The sequence below is a fragment of the Dreissena polymorpha genome, chromosome 1 (assembly GCF_020536995.1).
Source record: "Dreissena polymorpha isolate Duluth1 chromosome 1, UMN_Dpol_1.0, whole genome shotgun sequence".
NCBI lineage: Eukaryota > Metazoa > Mollusca > Bivalvia > Myida > Dreissenidae > Dreissena > Dreissena polymorpha.
The window spans coordinates 99,265,470-99,285,298 of record NC_068355.1 but is presented as its reverse complement, the minus strand read 5'-3'; the positions used below and the strand labels follow the sequence as shown (position 1 = coordinate 99,285,298).

At 37.9% G+C, this 19,829-nt stretch overlaps 1 protein-coding gene across 1 annotated transcript; it reads right to left on the bottom strand.

Annotated features, from left to right (window-relative positions):
- Positions 1-770: 770 nt before the first annotated feature.
- LOC127840172 (A disintegrin and metalloproteinase with thrombospondin motifs adt-2-like) lies at positions 771-17,034 on the bottom strand. The gene is made up of 14 exons (XM_052368697.1): positions 16,909-17,034; positions 15,028-15,117; positions 13,752-13,866; positions 13,108-13,338; positions 12,395-12,450; positions 12,112-12,188; positions 10,998-11,091; positions 10,610-10,687; positions 8,190-8,353; positions 7,581-7,736; positions 6,538-6,729; positions 4,904-5,048; positions 4,287-4,403; positions 771-1,016 (listed from the first exon to the last, which is right to left on the bottom strand). Exons 1-14 carry the CDS (start codon positions 17,032-17,034, stop codon positions 771-773), a joined length of 1,887 nt encoding a protein of 628 aa, XP_052224657.1.
- Positions 17,035-19,829: the final 2,795 nt, after the last annotated feature.

Below are 19,829 nucleotides of genomic sequence, written 5' to 3'. Positions count from 1 at the left end.
ATATAGACTGCACTCATCAGTCATAACGAAGTAGTTTCTCATTTTTCTTTCACATCTTTATAAAAAATAATCTTATTTAAAAGGCAAAAGAACATGTTTCTTTTTTTTATTAAATATACGTCAGTACATATACTTTTATGTATTGCCTGCTTAATATAACAATATTCCTCAGCAAATTCCGTATTTCTGATTCACTAAACAGAGAGGGTTATATCAGGTAAAACATGTCGAGTAATCGGGAATAGAAGTGCCATTGTCATTGAAATGATCGGTTAAAGAAGTGCCCATGACAATTTGGCTTCCGACTCTCTTAAACATTTGAATTTTCTCAAATACGCAAGTAAAATAAATGTAACATGTTGTAACATTAATGGACATATTGGTCTTTTATTTCGAATAGTTAGCACGTTTTTTTTATATTTATTTCTAAGTATTTTTATTTTGTTGAAATATGTAATGGTCATCCAATTCATGCTGATTATCGATGGAATTTTATACACCATTAATCGACCAAACAATAATCCGTGTCTGAAAACAAAATAAAAAATAATAAATGCAAAAAGCTGAAGAACTCTTCTCTCGCGCGTGGCTTTTGTTGTTGGTCGTGTGATTGTAGTGGTTTGTCGTGTGGTGGTGGTGGTTGGTCGTGTGGTGATGGTGGTTGGTCGTTTGGTGATGGTGGTTGGTCGTGTGGTGGTGGTGGTTGGTCGTGTGGTGATGGTGTTTGGTCGTGTGGTGGTGGTGGTTGATCGTGTAGTGGTGGTTGTTGGTCATGTGGTGGTGTTTGGTCGTGTGATGGTGGTTGGTCGTGTAGGGGTGGTGGTTGGTCGTGTGGTTGTGGTTGGTTGTGATGTGATATTGGTCGTGTTGTGGTTGTGGTTGGATGTGTGGAGGTGGTTGGTCGTATGGTGGTGGTTGTTGGTCGTGTGGTGGTGGTGGTTGGTCTTGTAGTGGTGGTGGTTGACCGTGTGGTTATGGTGGTTGGTCGTGTGGTGATGGTGGTTGGTCGTATGGTGCTGGTGGTTGGTCGTGTGATGATGGTGGTTGGTCGTGTGGTGATGGTTGGTTCGTGTTTTGATGGTGGTTGGTCGTGTGTTTGTGGTGGGTCGTGTGGTTGTAGTTGGTCGTGCGGTTGTGGTTGGTTGTGAGGTGATATTCGGTCGTGTTGTGGTTGTGCTTGGTCGTGTGGTGATGGTGGTTGGTCGTGTAGTGGTGGTGGTTGATTGTGTGGTTGTGGTGGTGGTTGATCGTGTGGTGGTGGTGGTTGGTCGTGTGGTGGTGGTGGTTGGTTGTGTGGTGGTGGTGGTTGGTCGTGTGGTGGCGGTTGATCGTGTGGTGGTGGTGGTTGGTCGTGTGGTGGTGGTTGATCGTGTGGTGGTGGTGGTTGGTCGTGTGGTGGTAGTTGATCGTGTGGTGGTGGTGGTTGATCGTGTAGTGGTGGTGGTTGGTCGTGTGGTGTTGGTGGTTGGTCGTGTGGTGGTGGTGGTGGTGGTGGTGGTGGTGGTGATTGGTCGTGTAGTGGTGGTGATTCATCGTGTGTTGGTGGTGGTTGGTCGTGTGGTGGTGGTTGATCGTGTGGTGGTGGTGGTTGATCGTGTGGTGGTGGTGGTTGATCCTGTGGTGGTGGTTGATCGTGTGGTGGTGGTGGTTGTTCGTGTGGTGGTGGTTGGTCGTGTGGTGGTGGTTGGTCGTGTGGTGGTGGTGGTGTTTGATCGTGTAGTGGTGGTGGTTGGTCGTGTGGGGTGGTTGGTCTTGTGGTGGTGGTTGGTCGTGTAGTGGTGATTGGTCGTGTGGTGTCGGTGATTGATCGTGTGGTGGTGGTGGTTGGTCGTGTGGTGGTGGTGGTTGATCGTGTAGTGGTGGTGGTTGTTCGTGTGGTGGTGGTTGATCGTGTGATGGTGGTTGGTCGTGTGGTGGTGGTTGATTGTGTAGTGGTGGTGGTTGATCGTGTGGTCGTTGTGGCTGATCGTGTGGTGGTGGTGGTTGGTCGTGTAGTGGTGGTGGTGGTTGGTCGTGTAGTGGTGGTGGTTGATCGTGTGGTGGTGGTGGTTGATCGTGTGGTTGTTGGTGGGTGGTCGTGTGGTGCTGGTTGATCGTGTGGTGGTGGTGGTTGGTCGTGTGGTGGTGGTGGTTAATCGTGTAGTGGTTGTGGTTGGTCGTGTGGTGGTGGTGGTTGGACGTGTCGTGGTGGTTGGTCGTGTGGTGGGTGGTTGGTGGTTGGTGGTTGGTAGTGGTGGTGGTTGGTCGTTGTGGTGGTGTTGGTCGTGTGGTGGTGGTTGATCGTGTGGTGGTGGTGGTTGATCGTGTGGTGGTGGTGGTTGATCGTGTGGTGGTGGTGGTTGATCGTGTGGTGGTGGTGGTTGGTCCTGTGGTGATGGTTAGTCGTGTGGTGCCGGTGGTGGTGGTGGTTTGTCGTGTTGTGGTGGTTGGTTGTGTGGTGGTGGTGGTTGATCGTGAAGTGGTGGTGGTTGGTCGTGTGGTGGTGGTTAGTCGAGTGGTGGTGGTTGGTCGTGTGGTGGTGGTTGGTCGTGTGGTGGTGGTGATTGATCGTGGTGGTGGTGGTGGTTGGTCGTTTGGTGGTGGTGGTTGATCGTGTAGTGGTGGTGGTTGTTCGTGTGGTGGTGGTTTATTGTGTGATGGTTGTTGGTCGTGTGATGTTAGTAGTGGTGGTTGATCTTGTGGTGGTTGTGGCTGATCGTGTAGTGGTGGTGGTTGTTCGTGTGGTTGTGGTGGTTGATTGTGTAGTGATGATGGTCGATCGTGTTGTGGTGGTGGTTGATTGCATAGTGGTGGTGGTTTGTTGTGTGGTTGTGGTGGTTGATTTCGTTGTGGTGGTGGTTGGTCGTGTGGTGGTGGTGGATGATTGTGTAGTGGTTGTGGTTGATCGTGTGATGGTTGTGGCTGATCGTGTGGTGGTGGTTGGTCGTGTGGTGGTGGTGGTTGGTCGTGTAGTGGTGGTGGTTGATCATGTGGTGGTGGTGGTTGGTCGTGTGATGATGGTTGGTCGTGTAGTAGTGGTGGTTGGTCGTGTGGTGGTGGTTGGTCGTGTGGTGGTGGTTGATCGTGTGGTGGTAGTGGTTGATCGTGTGGTTGTGGTGGTTGGTCGTGTGGTGATGCTGGTTGGTCTTGTGGTGGTGGTTGGTCGTGTGGTGGTGGTGATTGGTCGTGTGGTGGTGGTTGTTGATCGGTTAGTGGTGGTGGTTGGTCGTGTTGTGGTGGCGGTGGTGGTTTGTTGTGTGGTGGTGATGGTGGTTGATCGTGTAGTGTTGGTGGTGGTTGGTCGTGTAGTGGTGGTTGGTCGTGTAGTGGTGGTGGTGGTGGTTGGTCGTGTAGTGGTGGTGGTTGGTCGTGTGGTGGTGGTGGTTGGTCGTGTGGTGGTGGTGGTTGGTCGTGTGATGGTGGTGGTTGGTCATGAAGTGGTGATGGTTGGTCGTGTGGTATTAATGGTTGGTCGTGTGGTAGTGGTAGTTGATCATGTGGTGGTGGTTGCTTGCGCTAGTTGTCGTTAATAGTTTTGCTTTTGTCGACGCTTTAAAAAGAAACGAATTGATAAAACGCTCGATCTTTTTTTCATTTTGAAAATACATATGCTTACATGTATTCAACATAAAAATATTCAAAATAACACTATAAATAAATATACATTTATCAAAATATAATATTAAGCCAAGAATTTCTAAACATTAAAATGTTCTTTAACTTTATTTTATAATTTCGATATACATTATGATAATAATAATAATAATAATTTTACTAATTTAGAAAAAAATAATAATGTGCCAATGTGAGATGGGAAAAATTGAAATGAACGAACACTTGACGCATTAAAAACTTGATCCCGACTTTTTAGTTCATTCTATTTGTTTGGATTATCAAATGTAACTGACGCAACACACATATCCCCATTCATAGCGTTATGATCATTTACAATTTCCCCAATGCTAAATCACCCAAACTGCATACGTTATACGAAATATATTTTCGCCTTACCGGGTGAATAGGAGATCGCGGGACACATGCACCATCGATACACCACTGAAAACAAATATAAATTACTAATACATGTGCTTATTTGTTTATTAAATAATAAAAATCTACAGCTATTCACAGCAGATTCATCTGACCACAACACTTTTTGTTGTATTGTGTGGCAAGTTGAAATAATAAAATCATGACCATACAAATTTGAATAAGTTGAAAAAGAGACATAACTTTGAATTTTACGACATTACGAGCAGTAAAAACGAGCGTATACCATATGTGTAAATCAAATGCCTCTATCATACCTTATTCGATGCTGGGTCATCACACGGGGTGCCTTGGTCCGCGGTCTTGGCGCTGCACCACCCTGGCCAGGACGTTTTGCAATGCATGTACTGACATATTGACGGGTCAGTGGCCGTCTACAAAGAAACACGTACTGGCATAATAAATGAGTCGTATTCTGAAAAAAACTGTACATAATGTTTGTGCGTAAAGTGTCGTCCCAGATAAGCCTGTGTAGTCCGCACAGGCTAATCAGGGACGACACTTTCCACCTCAAATGGATTTTTGCTAAGAAGAGACTTCATTTAAACGAAAAATGTCATAAAAGCGGAAAGTGTCGTCCCTGATGAGCCTGTGTGGACTGCACAGGCTAATCTGGGACAACACTTTGCGCACATGCATTATGTCCAGTTTTCTCATAACACCACTCAAATATTTAGCCGCTTTCTTGTTTGAATTTCTGCATTTTGTCGGTACGAACAATATTTGAGTCATTTTTCGCCCGTAAGTTGACAAACGAGCACTTTATGGCCGGTTAGGGGACGGTTGAACCAAAACATGTAAGATTGCAATAAATTAATTTAATTAAATGTACAATGATGGAATAGTTTCATAAACCTAAGCTTTGATTACTCACACATCCACACCCAAGTCCGGATTCGTTGCCCCAAATCTTCTTGCACTGTTCGTCCGCGGTGTGTTGTTCCCCTGGCAGCCGCGAGACGAAGGTTTTGAACTCGTCGCCATTGTAGTAATCACCTTTGTCCAGCAAGCAGTTCTTTCTGCAATTTATATGTAATAAATTTATAAATTAAAATGCAACTATGATGCGGCTATCCATATTTACAATTATATCATAATATCGTATTTGCAAATTGTAATTACAAACGTAATAGTTGTAGTACATAACAGTTAGAGTAACATAATAGGAATTATAAATTAAATTACATGTATAGGAATTATGTATAATTTTATTGGCGATGCTGTTTTCGGAGAAAACCCGATGTATTGTCATAGTCAGCTCGTCGTGTCGTGTCGTGTCGTCCGCCGACGTCGTGCTAAAACCTTACATTGGCCCTAAAATCAAAGTGCTTCCACCTACAACTTTGAAACTTCATATGTAGATGCACCTTAATAAGTTCTACACGCCGCACCCATTTTTAGTCACTAGGTCAAAGGTCAAGGTCACTGTGACCTCTTATATATCTTATTATTTTTAACCAGCTTTCGCAGCCGAGCGTGACATCCGTTATGCGGTGCTCTTGTTAAATGACATATTTTTTCAATCACAATTATGAGGTCAATTTAGTAATACCTATATCGCTACGTTAATGCATAGTGCTTACGCGTTATCTTAAAGATTTATTTTACAATCGGTCTCAATATTGTACAAGGCGCGAGCTTTTTATAAAAGAATATTTTAGAAATCAAATGGATTTATCATGTGTTCACGCTGATAACTGCATATAGTATTCTTAACAGTACAATTTTAGCCCCACGGCGTTCTTTGTCCCATAATGTTTATTTAAGAAACCAACGACACGACAAGGACATTTAAACCATCATAAATTAATAACATACTTGGCGATTGATATACATGTATATTATTATCATTATACCTCACGTCGAATGGTTAATTTCCAAATTACAATAATTGAACTATTTTAAACATGCCATGCTGTTGGACGTTGGACAATTATTATAAAATGAATATCACTTGCGTTGGTCGGGATAGGTAAATACTGCCGCCTCGAAGGGCACTGGCGTCGGTCGGGATAATACTGCCGCCTCGAAGGGCACTGGCGTCGGTCGGGATAGGTAAATACTGCCGCCTCGAAGGGCTCTGGCGTCGGTCGGGATAGGTAAATACTGCCGCCTCGAAGGCGATCTCCACCTCGTAGATATTACTCCCATCAGGGTGGAACATAAATAATATATCTCAACTGATATTTATATAGAATCCCTAGTGCAGGGGTGGAGTTAAAAAGTAGCATGGATTTTTCACAAACTCTATTCAAGATAATAATTATTTAAAACGTATAGAGCAACTTAATTATGATGAGCGCATGAATTTCACGTATAATCTGCAAGATTAACTTAAACACATGATTCATTCGGGATAAAGTAAAGAGGTATTTCCACCTCGACCCCTCGGTAATCATCAATCGCATTGGAGGTCAAGTTGTAATCAAAATACTTGTACTATTATTATCTTTATTATGACTTATTATCAATGTAAAGACCAAATAAATACTAATGTTGTCAACCAACCCGTGCTTATCAAGGCTCTGGATAAAATCTTTAAACTGCTTGACAGAGCATGGCGAGAAGCGCCATGGATTCTGTGTAAAGGGCTCTCCAGGGTAGATCTGGTTCACCCCGGGTGTCATAATGAACTTGAAGGAAGCTGGGCATGCGGCAGTCACTGTGTAATCAGTGTTGCCATCGTGACCAGCGCCGAGGCTGAAACGCAGTTATAGCATGTTATCAATTACATCACGGAAAATCGGTTAGCTGGAAAATTAACCTAAGAGAGAATTTAAACGCAATTTATAGTATAGTAAATTTAATTGTATTTGCCCGATGTCACACATCTGTAAACAATGTCCTTCAAAAAGATTGAAGTCACAACCTTCAAGCGCTTTGCTGCGTCAATCACTTATCGATATAAACCAAGTTAAATAACTAAGAATACCACTCAACTCCTTAGTAAAATACAAGCTCGTTCTGTATTTTTGTGTTGGTACGACTGTCCATCGAGTTGATGCGATTGTTATGAATTTTGTACCGAACTTATAGACGTATAGACGATGTATAATGCAATTGCTAGGCAGTTAATATAAGTATATTTATAATTCAAATCCACAAAAAGCTACGTTAATAGATACATTCATAGCAATAACGACCCTGCAATATTAAATAATACCCGCATGTCTTAAGCTTTACTGACATGTAGCGTAAAATAAATTACAATTTGCAAGAACAGGCGTGTCTAAACAGTACTTTTTAATGCGGTTAAAAAATCCAGTCGCTTGTAAGGTAATTTTGGAAAAAGGTGTGTATGCAACTGTCAATCAGCCATTGTTAAAGTGGCGATTCGTGAATTCTAGTAGATGCGAAATCGACTTTATCAAATATAAATTCGCTCACCGAGTGCTTTAAAATCTTAGGATTACAATGCAGTGATAAAACTGGGTTAACGACATTAAAAACAACTTCTGATTGACATTTTTACCACGCAGTCTTGAATAATTTCCAGCCGAAGGTGTAGTTTATATATGTAGACAAAGCGCTAATGGAATCTTTATGCTTACTTGTGTCCCAGTTCATGCGCGGCCACTGATATGGTGGTAAAGAGGCTGACAATTACTTCATTGACTGACACCCGATTGTTATAGCACGCGCTACTTGAATAGGTGATGCCAATCACACCAGTTCTAGAGACATCCCCATTGGCGTAGAGGTCATACCTGGACATGACCAAGAAAACATGTCTTCCACGAGAATGAAGCGGCCAATGCGGCGAGTAACCGTTTCGGGTTTTATTTATACTATAACTCAGCGTAACACATGGTATCCCACTGTACAAAGTCGTGTTGAAACGACCAGAGCAATCGTCTTCTGTGATAGAGCATAACTGGGGATTGCCTATCTGGGAATTAATCATTTTAAGTTCCAGTAACATGTCCTTCTGACTAGTAATTATAAGGTGAATTTCATACATTTCAACCAGTTCTAACTTTAAGACTTTCTTTAATACTGTTCTATAAACGGATATTATTTGGATATTCTTGCCCTCTATATATTACGACATAGGAATTAAAAAAGACACAACGATCAATTGTGGCTGAGTATAATCGCAATAAAATTAAATATAAAAAACACATCCACTTTACACTTATACAATAACACAAGTTCCTCACCATGTGAAAACCATGACGTGATCATTGTCCGGAAGACCCGACAGGTTACTCAGCCACGACGGTAGAGAAGAAACGTAGACGCTGCTGTCAACATATTCATATTCGTAGCCGACAAACGTTTTAATCGCCGTCGACGGTTGTAGCGGATTGGTGGAGTCGATAGTCTAGTTGAAGTTCGTTAAACAATTATGGGGAATATCGCAATAATTAAACTTTCCGCCTAATCATTTAAATTAGCCTTTTTGATAAATATATTTGCCATTTCTAATTTTGATCTACACAATGAAACAAAAACTTTATATTGTTATATTGTTTATATAGCATTCAACATGATTTTTGGACCATGTATATGTTAGTTTCGTAGGTGGCCTGTATAGGGTTTATACAATGATATTAAATATAAATTAATATCAAACGTCGTCTTTTCAGTGCATTGTGTTGTGTTTGTTTATTTAAATAATTGAACTGATTTATAATATCCATTTACAAAGTTCATTGTTTCTAGAGCCTTTGGGTTGCCTATATTTCCGTTTCGTAAAGGTAGATTGTAAGGGCTGACGTTTATGCTATTATTACATGCATGTGTTTTAATTGACTTTTATTTTAGAAGATCTGTCAACAAGTATTTTACAATCCTGTTACTATCACAAACTGTTCTACTACCCTTAAACATATGATGTATATATAAATGTACTAGTAACATACGAATATTCATAATTAAACCGGCTATGTTAATCCGGATTAGTACAAAGTATTTTTATTATTACATCTTGCTTGTGGAGACCTTATAAATGTAAATTACAGTTTATTTGGTATATTGCATTAAATTGAGTTTATTAGCCTCATACACTCTCACGCACTTAGGATATATTTAATTACATGTATAATTTCGATAATTATTTATGTTCTAGTATAATGTATAATAATTCATAATGTATAATAATTCATGTATGCACCGTTGTAACCAAACGATTTTATTTCTTTGCATAACTTTATTTTGTAAAATCATAAACTGTGTATTGTGTAAACACTGTATCATGTATGCTTGCTTTGTCCACTTGGGCTTTTGGCCTTCTGGATGGATTGTTTAATAAACATATGAAGGTGGTTGTTCACGATATTTTTTCAGAAAGTCGTTTTTAGAATGAAAACTAAACAAAGAAATCGACTCATCTTTTTATTCAAGCTTACATTATAAGAAGGTCTTTAAATTAATGCATTGATTATACTGTGTTTGATTTTCATGAACGTTTGAATATTTATTAAAAATTTCTAAGTTGCGTGAAGGTTGTCTTACAGAATATGATACGATATAAATGTATGAGGATATAATTTTATCTTAAGTAAGTCGAATACAAATTTAACAAGTTGTTTTGAAAATGTTTTATGAGTTCTTTCAATATAAGAGTAGCTCTCTATATGCAAATTTATATGCTAAATACAATTTTCTAATATTCAAAAATGTTTTTATAATGAGTTTCACAAAGGCCAATCGTTGAACTCAAACATGGAAGCACAACTATCTAAATGTATGACTAGCACGTCATATCCGAGTAAACACTCACGCATTTCATCTTTCGTCATTATTTACACAATGACATACAAGCAGCCATTTTGTATTTTAGAACATTTTAAAACCATAGTTATGGTTATGGTGTTCTTCACAAACAACCGTCTTTGGTTATAGATATTTCTATTATTTTATAGCAAGCCCTTGTACCGAAACATTATATTCTGGCGGTTAAAATGCCAATAGTAAGATTATGCGTATGCAATTATTATTTAATCGCAACATTTTGTACTTATGTAAGTATTGTTATGCTGACACTTACATTTAACTACCATTTTGTTTCAGGTATAACAAAGACCTTACCAAATGGTGACGAGGGAATCGTATAACATTTAATAGTTCTTTGACCAAGTAACGTGATCGCCGTAACGAAACAATTGTCATAAATCTGATAACATAACCGATTATTAATTTAGAACAAAACAATAACCAAAGTGATGACGAAATTCGCATCGAATGCGCTAATATGAATTGTGAAATCGACATGGCTAGAATCACACAACGCATCAGCCAAATGAGACGCGTTCTGAAAAAACTGGCCATAATGCATGTGCGTAAAGTGTCGTCCCAGATTAGCCTGTGCAGTCCGCACAGGCTAATCAGGGACGAAACTTTCAGCTTTTATTACAATTTTCGTTTAAATGAAGTCTCTTTTTAGCAAAAATCCAATTTATGCGGAAAGTGTCGTCCCTGATTAGCCTGTGCGAACTGCACAGGCTAATCTGGGACGACACTTTACGCACATGCATTATGCCCAGTTTTCTCAGAACACGACTCAAATCATAGGGATTTACTAGTGACATGACGTCAAGTACGTTACTTCACTGCAAAAACAAGCTAAATGACGTACCTTGTACAGCAGGAAGGCAGTAACCGTAACGTATATGTCCAGTTCGTTATGATCAATACTTTCATATCGCGAGCTAACCTGGAATACACATATGAAAGCATGCCGAATGCCACATTAAGAACTGTTTGCTTAATTTACGGATAATTTGCAATAAAAAAGTGCAAGATAAATTGCGGAAAGTTTGGAAATTAGAATTAGTAAACAAAAAACATACAGTATGCTTGTGTTTTTTTTAAATACTTATGTAATAAGTATTCAACGATGTAACTCGGTAAATCGATACATAATTATATCAATGGTGAAATTTGCTGGAATAATATCAGATATTCTTTTTTTACAATAATTAGATATGCGTACATTGACATTATTTTAATACATTACAACGTACGCCATTAATTATCTGCGAGAAATGTTCCCGGAGTTTGTACTCTGTCGCATCATCTCTGGACATATTGCCAGTAGCCGCTGTGTCCGTGTAAAATCTAGAGAAATACGAGCCAAATTGTAGCAAGACAAAATATTTTTCAGCAAATCAGTCTTACCCGAGTTTTGACCTATTGACACAGTCAAACCAAAATTTACGTTTGCAAATTTGAGATATATCCTACCAATTATTGGATGAAAATGTTTTGTTTGCTTTATGATTGGGAAACCATGTTTAAACCTGACCTATCTCTTATTTTGTTTACGGTTGAACTTTCATTACTCGTACTATTCATTCAATTAAGTGATTTACTCAAAGATCTATCGATATGCATCTATATTGCCCTCATTCATATATTTTCGTTAAATGGGGCGATGTTTGAATATTACTCAATTCGAATAAAAAATGCAATGCTAAATTAGTTTAACCCTCAGGAAAAACAACAGTAAAAGTGTTCGTACATGTTATACATGTATGTCCACGTTCCAAAAACAGCCATGGGCCTAATGGTTTTTATTATTCTTGGTGTAAACAAAATGTGCATATACGTTTTTAAGCTGAATTGTTTAGTTTAAACCCATTATTTTTATGTGAATAAAACAACATGTATTATTCTTTTGACTGCTTTTCATCATGATCTAAAATATACATGTACATAGCGTAGATTTCCCAATCGGGATATTGTATATTTGACCATACGCTCGCTCTCGACAGGTTATTCTAAGTTTATACGCTCGATTGCAAATTTCGAGACGCGAAACAATAAATGACTATTTTGTATTATTATGCATCATTGACATAAAGACGCGAATCAATTACCGAAACATAATCTAAAAATTAATTTCGGAGCGCAAGTCATCTTAACAGAACTGTTTTACTCATCAGATTTATTTGTTCATGCACATAGAACTGTATGGCTCGAGTAGATATATGTAGTTTATCATATTTTAAAATCTAAGGACGCCGAATATATATTTTTTAAGGTTCTTGTTAACGCTATATCTTGTTATATTACAACGTTATAGAATTTTGAAAGTTTTATAAGAACTGTGAAATGCAATGGCAGTCGACAACTTACTTCTTCCACAAAGGTGGGTCAATAGCCACCACTACCTCGACTGCGTAGACGTTGCTCTGCCGTTTTTGTCTCATTTTCTGTAAACACATCGTTTGCAAATGTTATCTCAAATGAAATATGTTGGTAATATATTTAAATTTACGTCACTGCGGTTGGCTATAGCTTACACTACCGCAAAATGAAGCAAATATCAATCATGGTATTACGGCGTTATGTATAATTAGGAGGAATTGTTAAATACTTCTTCAAAATCAAATCTTTGAAAAAAATGTATGTGTTCTACCTCTAGTGGTGCCTTAGAACGTAAATTCTCCAGGGTGCTTCTTAAATTCGCTATATCTGCAGGCAAAATAATATAGACATTTATACGCATATAATATACATGAATGGTGCTGATATTCATCTCGGTAAGGTTATTTAGCAGGAAAGCATACATAAGACACACCATAACCTTATTGTTTATGTTATTTATACCTGTGTCACTATAACTGTTTTGTTGATAGTTTTTTTAAAATATCTGTAGAATAATTGAGTGTTCGTTATAGCCTTTAGAGACAGCATTTCCTCGGTTTAATAGGTAAAATAACTTTATCTGATGGTAACGTTAATATACCAAGATGCATTTGGAAATTAGTGAAGTCGCTAAATATCGAAACATTATTTTACAGGCGTCAATAAACGTTTTATACAACAACGCTCCCATATGAATTTACCTTACCATTTTAACCCATTTATGTCTACCGTCTAGAATAAAGGCCTTGGCAAACAGCGTATACCCAGATTAGACGCCGCATGATGCGGCGTATCATCAGGGTCTGCGCTATTTGCTTAAATGAATTTCTGTAAGAAATATTCTAAATATAGAAATAAATATACTAGGCATCCCTAATTTTGGAATAAATTGATCCAATTAAGAAGGATGGGAGAGTCCATTAGGCATAAATAGGTTAAGTAAATTGAATAAGTACTGATGTCAATTGTAAAATGCAAAGTTACCCATCTTTAAATCTTGGTCGTCCTCACTATCAGCCTTTCTCTTCCCATCGTCATTGCCTCTTTCTTTGCTTTCCCAAGCAGCTTGGTCAGGGAGTATTCTCTTCCCATCGTCATTGCCTCTTTCTTTGCTTTCCCAAGCATCTTGGTCAGGGAGTATTCTCTTCCCATCGTCATTGCCTCTTTCTTTGCTTTCCCAAGCATCTTGGTCAGGGAGTATTCTTTCCTCACCGCCTTCACGAGAACCAATTTACATGCAATGTTGAACAGCAGCAAAGAATTATGGTGTTACTTTGTTAATGGTAAGAATTTGCTTGAAACATTTTAAAGGCTTTAATAGCAATAATAAGTATCTGCACCATTATTGTATACTTTGTAAAAAAATTAAAACAAACGTATTGAAAAATAATCAATTCAAACATGCGGATTTACAAAATTGCGTACTTTGTTTAGTTTGGGAAAAGAACAGCCACTAACGCCAACGTACAAAAGCTATGCTTGTATGGTGTGCAGTTACGAATTACTCCGCTAATTTGATGGTCAATAACAATAGGTGCATGATCATTTGATTCCATTGTGGTCCTATGATTCATATTATGTACGACAATGTATGGCAATGACAGTGTTCACAACAATTCATACGTTACCATGACCTTGCCCTCTCTGACCGCGCATCACATCACTGACACGTGCAATGATGTGAGGAGAGAGGCGCGTGCCTTCGAGGATTCTCGTGCTAAGCGTGTCCTCGGCAGGTCTTATCTAGTAAGCCACATCGTTATGTTCGAGACTTCCAGTCTGATGATAAGGTAGTTTATGATAGGACACGATAGAATTAAACCAAACATACAAGTATTATAATATTTTTTACTTGCGGATACAATTGTTTTATTTCTTCATAAATGGTTTAAAACGAAGTCCAAACTATTTGTTTTATTTTATTAGTCTAATGCCAAATGCTGTATATAAGGATCACATCGAAGTTTGAGAATTAAATTTTTTAATGATTTTGTTTTTATCAACATTAAAAGTCCTGTTTATACTTGTTCGAATGGCAACATTTCAATGACGCATGGTTAATAGAATATTGACTCCATGCCAATGCAAATGCGCATCATCGAAAAAGCGTTATTTTTTATTACATACACACGGCATGATTGGCTTTTCAGTAAATTTAATGTAAAAATAATAATATTGAGTCGCGTTCTGAGAAAACTGGGCTTAATGCATGTGCGTAAAGTGTCGTCCCAGATTAGCCTGTGCAGTCCGCACAGGCTAATCAGGGACGACACTTTCCGCGTTTATGGTATTTTTAGTTTCAAGGAAGTCCCTCCTTACCGAAAATCAAGTTTAGGCAGAAAGTGTCGTCCCTGATTAGCCTGTGCGGACTGCACAGGCTAATCTGGGATGACACTTTACGCTCATGCATTAAGCCCAGTTTTCTCAGAACAAGGCTCAATTAATATATGTCAGAGTGATGCAATATTCTGCCACACACCGAGTTGCTAATGAAGCGAAGATAGCTAGAGAGTGTTCATGCAACAACGACAAAATGTGTAAATTTATTTTTAACCATGCTGACAATGTTGCTGATTTTGCCTTCAGAAAAGAAACGTGTTTGATATTCTTCATTTATTTAATTAATATTTTAGTTTATGTTATGTAAAAATAAAAATAAAACACGAAACAATTCTAAGTGTCGGTTGTTCGTATACTATGTGATATCGATGTCCGTATACAATGTGACATTGATGTCCGTGTACTGTGTGATAGTGATGTCCTTATACTATGAGATATTGATGTCCGTATACTATGTAATTTTGATGTCCGTATACTATGTGATCTTGATATCCTTATACTACGTGAAATTTATTTCGTTAATTTCAAACTAAGACAACCTATTTTTAGATAATATTTACTTACAACGCGTCGCACGCATGCGCCGTTGCTGCGACGTTGACACGACACCATGAACGACCCAGCTTTCTCTCTGTCCTGGTAGAATTTCGTCTCCTAAAACAGACGGTCATGAGAGCGCACTCATCTGAGTCGCGTTCTGATAAATCTGGGCTTAATTCATGTGCGCAAAGTGTCGTCCCATATTAGCCTGTGCAGTCCGCACAGGCTAAAGAGGGACGACACTTTCCGCTTAAACTAAACTTTCGGTAAAAATGGACTTCCTTTAAACGAAAAATACCATTAAAGCGGAAAGTGTCGTCCCTGATTAGCCTGTGCGGACTGCACAGGCTAATCTGGAACGACACTTTACGCACATGAATTATACCCAGTTTTCTCAGACCAAGACACATACTTGCAAACGTGCGATTTCGTAAGGGTTGCAAGAAAGTCTTGAATGCAGATTTGGAGACGCGACCACCAAATCCTTAAAAGGAAGTACGAGAAATATCGAATATGCATAATTGTAGATAAAACTAATGACAATACAATTTTGTCACATTATATTGAGTCGTTTTCCTCTTCAGATGGATGCATATCATTCCTTTGAACCGCGACATACATTACGTAACCCTACAATTATAAACTATCACGAAGCATAGCGGGATTTAGAGAATGTGGGTTTCTACGATGGATTTAATACAAGCCGTATGCTACTTTAAATCGTGAGTGTTTCATTTTACGCAACCTTCGGCCTTTATTAACTACATAATTATTGGTGTATAACGGTCGCCTTGGCGCAGTGGATATGATGTCCACTTAGCGACCGGGGAGTAACGGGCTTGAAACGCACTGGGTAGCGTTCTTCCCCAAAGTAGCCAAGTTGTTATTCTACACAGGAAAAACTGTTTCAATTAGCATTCGACTTTCGATGCTATCGAGCTTAACTAAATTGGTTTTACCCATTTATGCATAGGGGGCTTTCCCATCCTTCTAACGTGGATCAATTTATTTCCAAAATTAGGGATGTCTAGTATAACTATTTCTTTATTTAGAATATTTCTTACAGAGATTCCTTGAAACAAACAGCACAGACCCTGATGAGACACCGCATCATGCGGCGTCTCATCTAGGTCTACGCTGTTTGCCAAGGCATTTTTTCTAGACGCAAGGCATACATGGGCTAACTCTTTTTTCATTAGTCATTTATATTTTATATTAAGTCGCGATGCAAGACTTTTTGCGATCATTTATTTATTGTTTTTATTTAAGTTTTTCCATCTCTTTCATTTTTGGGGCTGAAAATTGCTTTTCCGATTGTTGCATGTTCCCATGGGATTTTGTGTTTTCCATTGTGATTTTTCACATGGGATTGTTTGCTCATGTTAACATTTTTTTCTTCTGTTAAATACTTTAAAAATGCTTAAGATCGATAACGAAGCATTAACATACGTTTTTTCGGAAAATCCCTTGCAGAATGTAAAAAAACAAAACATGGGTAAAACAAAAAAAATGATTTGAAAAAGAAAATCACAAGGTAAATGCAAAAATTCAATTTGAATACCAAATTTGCTCAAAATTTTCAAAGTGAAAGGAAAAACGTATTTTTAAGCAATTAAGTATTTATACAAAAATAAGACTCTTATCGCATATTTTATCCTAAAGAGTCAACTCTTAAAGAAAGAACTTCTGGATTCCCAAAGGTTTATCTGTGGTCGTCCATGTAATAAAATCAGCAATTATTTATATGATATATTTTATATTTTATTAAGGATATTATCGATGGCCTCAAACTGAATAGTGTCCACCCGACAAATAATCAGATTATATTTGTGTATACGTTTTCTGTTACGTTGACGTAGTCAAGTTAATGTACTAAAATAAAACATTTAATAAGAAGTTGCATACCTGCAATGGGGAGGTATTCAGCTCCTTCAGCAAATGTTTACCATTAACAGACTTAACTTCGTACATCGGTGCATTGTGGTTTAGGCGTTTGTTCTTACTCAATGTCAGTTTGACGTTAGACTTCATGCCGCGCTTGACGTTCAATTCCAACGTCTCCGGAAAATCATCGTTTAAGTGACGTTCGAAAGTATCTGACGTTATGTCTTCCAAAAGCACATATTCGTCAATTGCTGAAATAATTTCAGTTGTAAAAACATACAGCTTCCTGTCTTATACTGCAAGCAAATAGCATATTAATTGTACGGAGTAACTGCATCATGCCTCTGAAATACATAATGAACATTCAATAATTCAGTACAAATATGTCATAATTGTCTACTAATATGATCGCTATTTATTCTCCAGATATTTCATAATTACATCATATGTATTTATACACTGTTTTTTTCGTGTAATACATAACTTAAATATACAGTATTAATGCATTTAGAGTCAACGGTATGACAGTAAAACTAAGGTTCATTAATGGTTTTAGTAAAATGACTGAAATTTCTGACATCGTAATTATAATAAAATATGTTAATTATGTACTCTGTTTTGAAATAAATCGTATTTGCAATCCTTCAATTAATTCACTGCCTATAAGGTTCAATAATTGTTTGAATTAATACTTCTTTGACATTTTATCTTTCATAAAATATCACAAATGTTTCCTTAACATAAATTGTACTCCAATTTTTAAAATAGGCTAAGTGAGCGTTGTGCAATATAATGCGGAATGAAATCGATCAAAATATATCACTGTGTACCTCTTACCATAAACTGTCCCAGCTGCACAGAATAAAACGCACAATAAATTCACCCAGTCCATGCTGTGGATATTTTCCTACTTGCCACTAGACTAGGAGATCCGTATATAGACCCTTAAATATGTGTTACAGAGGGCGCGGGTTAAAGGCTTTTAGTTGTTCGCTTGCGATCAATGGCGTTTTTTTTTTGTTGTTGAATAAATTATATTTTCGGTAACCATTATTATCTGTAATCATTTCTAGTTATAAAACATAACGGCTCGAATCACTTCACTTAATGGAATGTAATTTGTTCGGGATAGATGGCTTGCTCAGAGGAAATCCTCATATATATAAATATTGTTGATTTTGATCTAGTCAGGTGTTTTGTAACCTTTTAGGCGCTGTTCATGTCAATAAAATTCCGATAACATCATAAAATGTCGCAAATGTAACAAAATAACCACTTATTTCTCACGTTTATTTTTAAGATAGTACACTAATGGAATGATCCATGCGTTTCTGAATTAATCAGTTTTGAAGTAAGCAATATTTCAGGTCAGCAATATTTCAGGTTACCGGTATCTATTATTTTGCATGATGTTATTTGGGTAAACAAACTGAGGGAAATCAAATTTTCGTATTACCATTTAAAAAACGTGACTACTAATAAATTAGTTTATAGAACAGTTAACAGTATTAAGCAATGCTCCTGTCTGTACATGTCGGTATGACGCGATATCTTGCTGGGCTGTTACTCTTGTATAAGCAATTTTTGAATAACTTTACACAAATGATATTCTAGAGGAGACAACTTGTCGTACAAAACACTCGTGCAACTAGCTCTCAAGCTTAAAACGCATGGACTTACTAACCATTCCAGATTGGGAACACGCTTCGAACGAACTAACATGTGTGTGTTTAGCGCGTTGGATTGGCGATTTTTTGACTGACTGAGCATAAATAGACTTACGTATAAAATACGATTTATAGTTGATCGCAAGAACAACTAAGGCTAACAGTGGTGTTTTGAAAATCGGTGTTCAGGGTAATACTATTCACCAAATCACGTTCAACCCGCATCCGCACTGAGAAAGAGTTCGCAGTACTGAAGAGTATACTTTACTCTTAAACATTTTTGCATAATTGAATTGATATAAAACGGTAATTAAAACATTACAATGTCGGGCATCATCATCACACCCTTTAACTTTTAACAAGCCATTTAGTTGAATTGATATCCCCCGTCACTTCTCCTCATGGATATAGATGTATACACCTATGAAGTTTCATGTTGATATCTTGTATAGTTTCTGAGATAAAGCCCTTAAACGTTTTGTGACAGACGGACGGACACGTATGGCGGGGGATAACAATAGTAAGTTACATATGAAAAGTTAAAAACAAATGGAAAGCAATAAGATCCTTACGGCGAATAAGTTGTAAAAACAATAACCTTTAAAAAATAAGTTACGCGGTAGCATTATAATTCCAGTAAATGTATATTTTCATCGTGTCCATTTATAAAGCTGATTAACACCGTTTTTCTATAGCCACATGATTATATTTGCTGGTTCAAGTCCCTTTGTCCGCATCTAAGGGGCTCACCATTTACTATACATGTACGCCACGAAAAACCCGTGTTGTTATAAGAGCGCGAAATTGTTGCTGTCGTCTGTTAAGTTCCACGCAAGAAAAGCGTGCGTTTTGCACCTGGTCTAGGTGCTGTAACTAAATAAGACGTGCAACTCAATACATGTGGTATTTTATTATGAAAAATTTAAATCTGAATTAATACACACGATGACAAGTTACGACTAATACATTGCAATAGATGGTACGTTCGTAACCAAAATATTGTTGACGAGAGGGGGTAGAGAGTACAGGGATTACACATTACTGTCAATACATGAACATCATTAATGAATAAATGAAGCATTTGATTTAATAAGAAAAAAATTAAATATGTTTTTAATGAGGTTTCCTTGAGAGTTTAATACAAGTGATCCCAATACATTTATTATTATAATTATGTTGTGGTTCATTCTAAGACTCGCACAGAGCGACAGGTACACTAATGTATAGAGCAAGTTAGCTTATAATGTGGGTCGTCATCGTTAGTTACGCTAAAAC

Bases quoted from the DNA above. Each gene is read 5' to 3' on its own strand.
- LOC127840172 (XM_052368697.1), bottom strand. From the start codon at position 17,034: ATGAAGTCTAACGTCAAACTGACATTGAGTAAGAACAAACGCCTAAAC. The intron at 13,867-15,027 runs GTAAGTAAATAT...GTGGCTTACTAG, and splicing joins GCGCATGCGTGCGACGCGTT to ATAAGACCTGCCGAGGACAC. The intron at 4,404-4,903 runs GTGAGTAATCAA...GTTTCTTTGTAG, and splicing joins CCGGACTTGGGTGTGGATGT to ACGGCCACTGACCCGTCAAT.